Here is an 11950-nt window from a genome sequence, read left to right on the forward strand (position 1 = left end):
CTATAAGTATTTAAATACAACCTAAGTGTTTTACATGTACAACTTTCCCTTATATGGTTTAGCGTATTATTGCTCCGAGCATTTCGATCATTGCGCGCTTTTGATAGTTTGAAAATGATAGACTCCGTTTACAATAAATCATCGTGAAATTGTGATAGCGGCGCGACATGCACACATACACAAATACAATTCGTGTCTCTCGAGCCGTTATTAAACAGCATTAACCGCAGCGGTGCACTCGATATAAGCGGGCCACACCTTTCGCACGGTTTTGAAGTCTGACCCCTCTCGATCTAATGGAAAGCGCCAGTGATCTTCTGACAGATATTACAACCGTAATTTCAAGACCTTTGTCTCTCTTTCTCTTTCTTTCTCTCTGTCTCTCCGAGTCGAGCTGTGCCGTGCGATGTAGATTTCGATGCTCGGGATAGGATCGAGCTTGGAGATGTCGGGTTAAACGCCGAGAAATCACTGATTCGCGCGTAAAGGTGAAATTCAACGATCGCTGATATTTCATAATCGAGACGGTCTTGGCCTCGCCGATTTCCATTACACGGTTTAAGATCGTCCAATCTTTGATCTATCCTTCTATCATTCATGATAAATGTTCGTGAAATCATTGCGTCCATCTTCGCGTCAAGTCAGTTTGTTCACCATTGATTTTCCAATATGAAAAAGAAGATTCGATGATTTCCCAATAATCCCTTAATCTCGTGATCGTTGATTTTTAATCTCCTCGAATGGATATATTTTATTGCTTGCGAACAGCATTTTATTTTACGATACAAATTTTTTTGTTTGATTATATTTTTATATCTGTGATAATTTATTACAAATTTGTAAAACTACATTACTAATAATTCTTTTACATTAATAATAAAATTAATTGGATCATAATATATTCCTTCTTCGTAATTAATAAATTTATAAGGTTACTCATATAGGAAAGAAACAATTAGTTTTTAAAAGAATGTTGCGTTGTTTTATCTTTTGATTCGAGAATCGTCGATATGAAGGTAGAGATATAGCGGAGGCAGGCCCGTTCTTAAAATAATGCGTGGTTGCATCCCGTACTCTCTAGACTCAAGCCTCTAATTTTCAGAGCGATCATTCGGCATATCGAGCCTGTTGCATTCATTAAGAATTCACCAGGAGTTACGGATTAAGGACCCTCCTGTGTACGCGAACACCTGGTATCTCTTTACGAGGATGGAACTTTAATCGTCCAGCGAAGGAATGCGTAGTGGCGAAGGAAAGGTTGAAAAAGAAATGTCGGGTAATCATCGCGGAGAGATGAAGGGCACACGAATGGAAAGAAAACTTGACGAGAGAGAGCGAGAGATACACAGAGAGAGAGAGAGAGAGAGAGAGAGAGAGAGAACAATACGATAGTTTGTCTAGTTTTCGTAATCGAAACAATCTTATAATTGAGATATTTTTCAAATATATTGTTGCCATGAAATTGCTCAATTTTTATCATATTGCTCTAAAAAATCTTTTGATGAACTTTCCTGACTGAGAGAAAGATCATTAAAGCTAATTTAATATATTTAAAATATCTAATATTTCTCTAAAATAAAAAAATTTCATTTTTTCTCTAAATAAAAATCTTAATAATAATCTTCTAAATAAAAATCTCAAATTCCTCAAAGTATATTTTTAGAAGTCATAATTCATACAATATTTAAACAAAAAAAAAAAAAACTTTTTGCGAAGCTGTTACATTAATCTTGCCGAGGATCTTAACGATCTGAAATCTTCCGAGAACTACAAATGTCAGTTATTTTCAGTATCTAATTAATTATCAATATTACATCATGGAAAACTAAATTTCCATTACCCGTAATTATGCAGATATCCACATAGGAATTTTTTCCCAACACCTTCAAGTATCTCGAAGTATGCTTCTCACGTAGGCCATAAGTGGAAGACATGACAGCGCGATGCATGACGCTCTCTAATTATAATGTACGATGATTCTTAGATAAGATTAAAGATTCATAAAGAGAGCAATGAAATATCGATTACACCAACTATCCACCGATAATCCCAACAAATGGCTATATATGCAAACACCCGATCCGAAGATGTGAGAGAAGATCGCCCGATGGTGGAGATTTTAAAGGAGCAAAAAGGAATAAGAGAGAGAGAGAGATTGAATAGGGAGGATGATGAGGGAATGAAGGTCACGTAAGAGGGGCAGTTGATCGTCCTTTATGCAGATGAAAGAGAGCGATAAGATGAAGCGCGGACGCATGCACGCGAGAAAGAATGAGAGAAACGCCTTCTACCGGAACCAAAAAGTCGTCCGAGTAATTGCGACGCATCGACCGACCGGCACCCATGGGCGATTGCGCGCGAGGAATGTACATCCCTGAGGGACGAAACTGCGCGCAAGACTTCGTCGTATCGTCTGGGGGATTACATCCCTCGAACATGCGAAGACATTGAATACGATCGAGATTGCGCCGATTTCCTCGCGCCTCTCTGCATATTGATGGTAGTCCATTAGAACGGAAATTACGCTTGGAGATAAATTAATGTTACGTACGCAAGTGTATTGCACTAACAGCGTACACATCCGCGGCAAGATCTCGACGAATGGAAGAAATTTATACAGATACAATTCCTTAGCAAAAGTTAAATTTATCAAATTTACCGTAATATAATTTTTAATTTCAATGTTGGCTCTTTATTTATCGACAGCCATTTCTTTCAATATTGAAAAAAGTTTTTAGTGAAATATAATCTATTTCAAAATATATAGCAAAATCTACAAATTTAAAATCTCATTAGGAATATCAAGAAATTACATGTTTTTGTAAAAGAGATTTAATTTTAGCGTTTTTTTTTTTTTTTTGTCAAAAATAAGATAAGAACGACTAAAGGATCGAGATGAGCGCGTTATTCGCACAGATTGTCGGAAGATACACGTGTGTACAAAGGTACGCCGCACTTAAGTGCTACTGGGTAAGGTTTGTGGTAAAAACTTGATCTCACTTCCGTCGCGTTTGTGGCCCTTAATAAGATGAACGTACCTAAGTCAATGATCGTCTTTTTATTCTGTATCGTTTATTTTTATGCACTGTATGATATACATATCGTGCCGAGGCTTTTGTGTCGCTATGCCGACTTTAATTATCTATCGGTCAATTAATAAGATCCGGAATCTCTACATGTTCGTGGAAAGAATTAAAAGATGCCGTTTTCGAGATTTTCTTATTTTACTATAACAATTTAGAATTAAAAGACTTGTATTTGGTTTTTTATTATATACGATTATCTCTCTATGTCAATCATCATGAAGAACTTGATATATATATTTAGAATTATGAAATTCTATTAAAATAACATTTCTATTTGAAGCTAAATAAGAAATAAGAAATTGCGATCTTCTTGTGCATCATTGAAACTTATTCGTAGGCTTTCTACCTACCATCAACTAACATTTAATCATTTAATCAACGACTCTTCCTATTTTCCTACCTATTTTATATTCTGACAAATACTGTCACTATGATTACACATTTGTGATTACGCTCCAACAGTTTTTGCAAATGCTATCTTCTTTTTATGCAATTTATGTATTTCCTCGAGCACGGAATATACATATCTTGCTGTCGTTCACCTCACGAGAAAGCTAATTATAGTTTGCAGGACAATAATAACTGAGAAGATACGTTTTTTTATTCATTATATACACTATACACATTACGTACACATTATATACACATCCTGTCTGCTAGAAATCTTTTGCGAGACCAGGTTTTCAAACCGTTACCTATTACAATGTTACACGATTTATCGGACGAAGGAGAATCTATTCGCAGTATAAAAAAATATATATATATATATATATATATATGTATAATATTCCTCGTTAATAATTACGATAAACGCGTGGACTGCGATAGCTTTGATCATGATTCGGCTTTTATTATGGCGTAGATCATGCATAAAGTAATTTACGATGGCGCTTTTTGCATGAATATTGATTGTAACGAGAAGAAGAGAAACATGAAAAAAAAAAAGACCGCCAGAGAGCCGTCTTGACTTTTGTTCGACTTCCAATTACACATGCATTTCAATGTTTTTCAATCAGCACTCTATCAGCATTAAAAGGATCTTACGAATATTTTTCTGACATAAATAGACGGAATGTCCATTGCAAAATAAATTTTCTCATAAAATCAAACTTATCAAATTAAAGTGGAAGAAAAGTAAATTTTGTTTGAAATTTTTATTGTTTTATTAAAACCAGCTTTGTGATCGAAAATAAAAAAAATTTTAGATTGCCCGAATATATAATAAAAAGAAAGTACTAGATAAAAATATTTCTAACGCTTTCAGATTTATTATTGAAAAAAATTAAAATTAAAATTAAAAGTTAAATAAAAATTATGCGTTACAATAATCCTGTATCTTTTTTTGCACATTAATGGCGCCAACTTTCATATCTTATAGATATGTATATGTAGAAAGAAGAAAGCATAATATTACTCGTCTCGCGAGTTTGATGGTAATCCCACCTGTCATCGTTACACCTGTCTCTCGCGATAACTTAGTGGTAACGTTAATGACCTTTCACGGATTGCTGAATGCAGGACACGTGAGTGTCCGAGCATGAATTTAGTTATCACTTTGAATGCCATAACTCTCTATACAGTTGCAGTATTATATCCATCTGATAAAATATGATGTTGTGTGTGTGATATATTATATTTATAATATAATTTCAAAATAAAAATTATATCTAAAATTATAATTTATGATATTTTATATTTTGTGTGATTAGAAATGACAAAATTATTTCGAGATAAATTATGCTTAAGATTTATTTTTCATTAAATGAATTATTTAATATTCTTTTTATTAAATTGTTTGTTTTAACGAAAGTGATATTTTATAAATAGATGCAAAAATTAGCGCTCAATTATATTCAATAAAATTTTGCATCTCTCGTGAAATTCAACATTCAAAAATTTACATAGCTAGCTCTAATAGAGATTCATCCTCTCTATTTCAGATGGCACCGTAATCATGAGCGAGATTCTCCAAAATTACAACCCCCAGTTCAACGTGGGCTGTTACTTTCCTGCGGAATTCCAGGGCGAATTCGTGATGCAGGTGAGCGGAAAGGGTGTCGGAAGCATGGCGAACGAGCCTATTCAGTATTCTACCATTAACATCACCTTCAACGCGATACCGGTGTGGGGCTATTGCCACAAGAAGATCGGCGATAATGTGCTGTTAATGGACAGGTCAGTTAATTCAACAAATTGCGAACATTTCCTACGTCAAAGGGAGTGTCGAGATTCCATTTAGCGATTAAATTCCGTTAATATTTAGAAAAGTCGTGCCTACAAACGATTTTATAGGATCTATTGTTAAATTAGCAAATTAGTGAATTAATGTAACAAGAATATAATACTTATAGCTCGATATACTTTCTTCGATGAAGAGTTAATTAATATGTGAAATTAATTTAATATGTAAAAAATTAAAGATGATATTCCCAAATTAAATTTCAAGTTCCGAATAAAATTTTGAAAATTTAATTTGGGATTTAATTAATAAAATATTTAAATGATAAAATATTTAATGGTAAATTCTTGCAATTTACGATAAATAATAATCTCTGATTACACATACACGCACGCAATTATCAATTCGATTTATTTGACAAGATATGTAATTTATTTTTATCACTATTTTTTAAAAATAATCTCTACATTACCATCATTTTTATTTCTCGTACATCTTTATTATTGTATTTTACAATACATTCTGTGTAACTAAAACAATAAGTTGTCAAGTGGCACATGACTATATTTTTAAATCTTTATCAACCTCGCGCGTTAAGATCTCCAAACTAAGGTGTTGAAGTCTTAAAAACCGCGAACGATCGTTGTGAAAGTTTACAGATACATAAAAAGTCTTGAAAGCGCGGCACCATAAACACATTAAAGTTCTGATTTATTGATAAAACAAGAAAGAAGTTTTGGTTGACGCGTTCGAAGAACGATGGTATACTCGGTTCAAAAGTAACGGTATATTCATAAAACGATGCATTTATAACTAGGATATATATCTGCGAAACTTGTCACACATGTAAATGCTGTTAAACGAGACAGCGAAATAGTGGTGAAAGAACGCAGTGCCCGTCGTTAAATATGTTTCTAACGATATCGAACTTTAGGATTATCTCGCGTCTCCTTATCAAGATTCGAAATGCTCTGATGCGTTTGCATTCTAAGGAATATTTAATGCTGAGATTATATATGAGAAAAACTGTAATGCATTTTGTATACATCCTAAAGTTATGTAGTTTGCATATGATTTTTCCGATTTGCCAAATGGATACTTGCTTTTCACAGAATTTATTTTGAATTGACAATTAATTTGACGAATAGATTACATCGTTACAACGTTAAACTTTATTTCTACTGAATTTTATATTTTAATAGAATTTTAATTAAACAATTTAATTACTAAGATATATAATATGATAAACGCAATTGAAACAATTAAACTTTCGTGAAAAATCGAAATTTATCGAAATATTTATAATCGAGAAGAAAAAAGTGCATAATTTTTATTGCTTTCTATATAAATCACTGCGGGTCTAGACGGGAGAATGTAGGCAGATCATTCGCGCTTAGAAAGGGGTAAGCTCTTTTTATCAAAAAGGCAGAGAATTCGACGACGACGACGACGACGACGAAGGGATATTGCCGTCGCGGAAAATGGAAAGGGTGTGAAGGGGTTAAATTTAAATTGGCTTGCTGATGTCTCTTGGGATGCCACGACGTCTGCGGTTCGTCTGAAACAAAAATAGCCGGTTTTCCAGACACTCGTGTCGCGTGCGTATCGCGAACCCGAGCTAATTCTAGAAAGAGGACGAAAGTCGTAAAACAAAAAAGAAATGATGAAACATCGAGTCGTCTTTGCGCCCTAAATCGACATAGCTTCAACATTGTTCCTTTGAAAGAAGAGAGGAGGAGGAGGGGAAGAAAGGGAAGAGATCTATTATCGGAGGATACATGGAGGAAGGCGAGACGCGATTAAATGTTAGATATTATTTATAAAACTGCGGTTACCATTCTTAGAAAGTCTGGAAAGTTTTTATTACAATTTTTATACATTTTTTTATTAATTCATAAGTATTTGATTAAAAAATATATATAGATCTTCGTTTATTATATATATTTTAAAAGAACGGAATGAGAAAATAGATAAAAATTGTCCAGCCATTTTGTTAATCAACAGATTCGCGGAGAATTTCAATGTTGCATAGAGATCCAAAGTTCGAGAACCTCGTCGCGCCAATCGATAGAGTTCTTCGATGCATCTGGACGATGCTCACGAAGCTATGTGGGTGTTGTCCGTTCAAGTATGCATAAATTGGCATATACGTGAGAGCCTACCCCTTTATATTCTTCTTTTTCTTCTCTAGACACGATCCTATACTTGGCGATTCACGTTGAATCGTTAACGAACTACCACGCTATGAATATTCCGAGAAATCATATTGGACTGTCTTTATTATCATCAACGTCGCGCATTTACGATCTGGAAAAGATCTTTTTCGAGTTTGCAATGTGATATTATATGCTCAGTGTTGCGAAAATAAATTTTATAAAAACGAAATATAAAAACAAAGATACGATAAATTTTTGATTTTTAAAATATTCGTTGTATTTGATATATAAATATAATATTTAATTCGTGACAATTATCATAAATTTGATTCTTTATTTCTCGTCATTGATTAATCGACTAATTCACTAATTCATCATAATATGGATATGGATAATGATAATAATATATCGCAAAATTTTCTTCGAAGGATTTGTTACACACGGACAGATAGGCTGTGATAGATGTAATTTGAATAATAAGTAAATGGCTCGCAATCACTATTACATATGTATCGCTCGAGGCAACTCGTTAATTGCTTGAGGTTTGATCGTGGTTTAATTGCCGTGCATCTTTTTATTCTTTTGCAAATCTTTCGCAACGTTCCGTTTAATGGATCGTCTGTCCTATGATTTTTACGAATCGTAGTCGTCACGTATTATTTAAATAACAGTGACGTTTATGCGTACATATGTCGCGTACGATAGTCCCTTAGGAGCAAGGCCGCAGCCATTAAGCGATAATCGCAGCTTGTAATTTGTAATAATAATTTACTGGAACGACGAGCAATACCCCGCGAAAATTGTGTGCAGAATTCGCGTAAATTGCCACGCCCGCGATTGTCGGCAATATTCTCACATAGATGATGATCGCTATATTCCACGTCTATCGCGAAAGTCTCCTCGGTAAAATTACCGACAAATATGCGACGAAATACGGTTGGTTTGTCTGTAAGAATTATAATGCACGCATCGAGCCTATATGATTATAAAACTATAAACATATTAATATTCAAAATATATGTATTATTATTATTAAACATAATATAATTATTAAAAATAAAGAAGATGTCAAAGTTATCTATATTGTTATCTCAAAAAGGAGAAAAGATAAAAATTGGATATTTTTTATTCTCACACACATTTATTTCTAGAATATTTATGAAAAATATTATTTATTTCTAGTCTTCTATTTATAAAAATATAATTTTTTTTTATTTTTTTTTTTTCCTTTTGTGGCATAAGAATCGTTCTAAAGCCCGTTGAAAAACGGCATCGGAAGAGAATACATCGTCGCCGGGGATGCTGCAAGCTCGCGCGCGCTCAATGAGCCCTACCTCCAGCGATTGGATAGAACAGAGGGCCTGTTGCATAACATCTTCTACCATTAATCTCCGTGAAGACGGAGGAGTGACTAGCCGAAGATGGTACGAGCGTCTCTCCTCCAGTTTCCGTGTATCCCGCCTCCGTATTCTTCAAGTTCGCGTTGACGACGCTACGAGTTGGCTCTCCGGGATCACCACGCCGAGAACAATAACGTGTCGCATATTTCTTAAGTTCTGGCTCAACACACGACTCATTTGTCATTCTAATTGTGAGACGTAGAGATCCGGATTCCGACTCCGTTGACAATCGGTTGAATCGTTCATTAATAAAAGCGTATATAACTCGCACAGATTCGTGAGAAATGAAATCTACAAGGAATGCTTTTTAATACGCTAACTTTATGATACAATATTATTATAGAAAGATATTAAATAAACATTTCTTTATGCTAAATTATAGAACTTTTGTACCATTACATTGCGTTTACGTGACGATTTGCCGCTCGTGCGAGCCTTACGGTGCGTGTACAGCTATGTAAATTTGATTCAAGTGCAATTTACATTTCGGGTCAGTGGGATATCGCAGTTGGATAATGATGATGATGATGACGATGATGACGACAGTCTCGCAGAGAGCGAACGCGATTTCAATTGTATGTAATTTGGATAGATAGCGTAGATAGCAAAATAAAATAGCGCTCAAACGCTTGTAAAATGTGAATTTTTCCAAAATAAATAACAAATGCGACGGAGAGCCGTTATTGATCTGTGTGTTGTGTGCATCGTGTCCTCCACTTTCGTGTTTCAAACTCGTTTCACAAGTTTGAAGCAGCGTGGCTTTTAACGTTCGGATTCGCGTGCGATCTAAATTGCATTTTGCTTTATACAAACTCTGTTGCATCGATCGCATGAAATAAAAAAGTCAGCGATAACGCGTTAATTATTCCGTTAACATTCCGTAGACTATTTATAACGGGAGAAATCTGAATATAGTTTATTATCTTGATAAGAAAGTATAGATCTAATTGTTCTAATCAGCAAAACAAATAATCATTATAAATGAAAGATAAAACATATTTTAATTGTCAAAGAAATAAAGGTCGACAAAAAAGATCAATAAAATTTTTTTTTGTATCAAATATAAACTCCAAACACATTCTTTAACAAAGAGAAATCAACTGTATAAGTAATTTTTGACACTTTATTATTAAAACTATAGAGAAAAGAAATGTAGAATTTCAGTTATAATTTAGAATTTGGTTTTCTTATATTCCGAAAAATTAATTAGTGAAAAACCGATTTCATAGAAATATGTTCGATAATTTAATTAGTTTAATTCATTAAGGTATTCATAGCAATGTACAACTGTGTACTGGAAATAAAAAGCTTGAAAGAATGACGCCATCAAGACGGATATCATACGGCAAATACTCCGAATTCAGACAAGAATGCTTGTCGTGCACTTGCATAGTTGTTGGTATGGACAGAACTTATCATGTAACATTCTCCAGTTGGCGAATATATCCGGAGGGTTCCCAAGCACGCGTTGCTCTCTTAAAAGTCGTTTATACGGGCGAGTCTAAGGATCCTATATACGGCTGAGAGATCGAGGTGACCATACGCGCGACCGCGAGCCCACACGCTCATTCCAAGTTGCATAATATCGACGCATTATAGGTATTGCCTCGGAGTTAACAATTATAAGCGCAGGTATGCATTGACGTCGTAAACACGTGTACATTTACGTTCGTCGGGAGGTACCACATTGTAATTTACACATCTTGGCATCGTTGCGACATTCTACACTCGCCATAATCGGAAAATCGATCGAGATATTTATGATTAATTATGTTATTATGTTAATTTGTAAATACGATTTTATATGCCCGCGCGTAAAGAAGGAAACGCACGTTTCACAAAAGAGAGAGAGAGAGAGAGAGAGAGAGAGAGACAAAGAGAGAAATTATAGAAAAATTTATTTAATTGAAAAATTTCAGAATCTAAATATCAAATCTTCGATATTTATTATATTATACAATTAAAACGAAAAATGATTAGATTAAATTATATATAACACTAACAATAAGTCAAATAAAATTCAACTCAATGCGTAACGTGAATGCGTGCTCTCGGATGCACGCGCCCCTATGTAGTTATCTTAATAACTCGCAATTATTTAAATAACATCTTTTTATCGCGATGGCGATTTTGTTGCGTGAACGCACAGTACACATCAGATACCGTTGAACAAATGACTCCGTTGCAACCATTATCATTTTCGTAATTGTTTGTGAAAAGGTATATCCAGATAGCGGCCGTGCTAGTGCGATAATAAAAAATGTATCTCTCTTCTTTTCTTTTACATATAATGTTGCGATAAAATTACTCGTCTTAATATTATAGAATGGATTTTCTCAGATATTTACAGTGTCTTGAACCAATATCATCTCATTTTCTCTTATTTTACTTTGTCTTTTTTATATCTTAATCTGCGTTCAAACACCATTTAAGAATCAATATCGTCGATATTTTTGACGTTATGCATGGTGTTTCAGAGTAATTTCTTTGGCCGTAGATACCTTGAAACCAATTAACAAAAATTTGAAGAAAAAATTCTCTCTCTCTCTCTCTCTCTCTCTCTCTCATCTTTTCACCTATTTAATTGTTAACATTTTCTCCGGTGAAATTTCTTACGTCTTTAATTTAGCTCGTCTCGAGAAATCGCATGCTGCTACATCAAGTCATTGGCACCGCACGGAATAAGAATGATCCTTGTTCTTATCCTTTTTTTTTCTTTTGCACTCGTCATTGTCCATTTCCTGTGTCGGATAAGTCGAGTGTTAATTCACGAGAGACTCGTCACGAGAGAGCTAATATCTATTCTAATCGAGACGCTATCGCGTCGCTATTATACAGCCATTAATGTCGTCTTATGTCTCAGTGTACCTTTATTTCATGAGAAAATTCGTAGAGAATATTCAAGGATAGGAAAAAGAGTCGGATATAAGATCCGATATTTTACGATGACAGTTCAAGGATCGATGTCATTTGCCCCGCAACATGTCACTCTTTTGCATTTTTTATTTGTATGAAAACAAAATATTTTTAATTTTTACAGTTTTAGTTTTATAGATATAAAGTTCTCGGTTTAATTAATATATCAAGGAGTTTTGAAGGCGCAAAAGAGTTTTTTTACCTTTGAGATTA

General features: G+C 34.2%; 1 protein-coding gene across 5 annotated transcripts in view; it reads left to right on the forward strand.

Annotated features, from left to right (window-relative positions):
* The window catches only part of LOC138939674 (uncharacterized), a 61462-nt gene that overhangs the window by 40122 nt on the left and 9390 nt on the right, over positions 1-11950 (forward strand). For all 5 annotated transcript variants that reach the window (XM_070307718.1, XM_070307719.1, XM_070307721.1 and 2 more), the window contains one exon: positions 5027-5261. In XM_070307718.1, coding sequence (XP_070163819.1) covers positions 5027-5261 — 235 coding nt within the window. The remainder of the gene's footprint in view (positions 1-5026; positions 5262-11950) is intronic.

The sequence above is a fragment of the Polyergus mexicanus genome, unplaced genomic scaffold, assembly GCF_030449975.1.
Source record: "Polyergus mexicanus isolate NDT 795.1 unplaced genomic scaffold, iyPolMexi1.0 SCAF_15, whole genome shotgun sequence".
Classification (NCBI taxonomy): domain Eukaryota; kingdom Metazoa; phylum Arthropoda; class Insecta; order Hymenoptera; family Formicidae; genus Polyergus; species Polyergus mexicanus.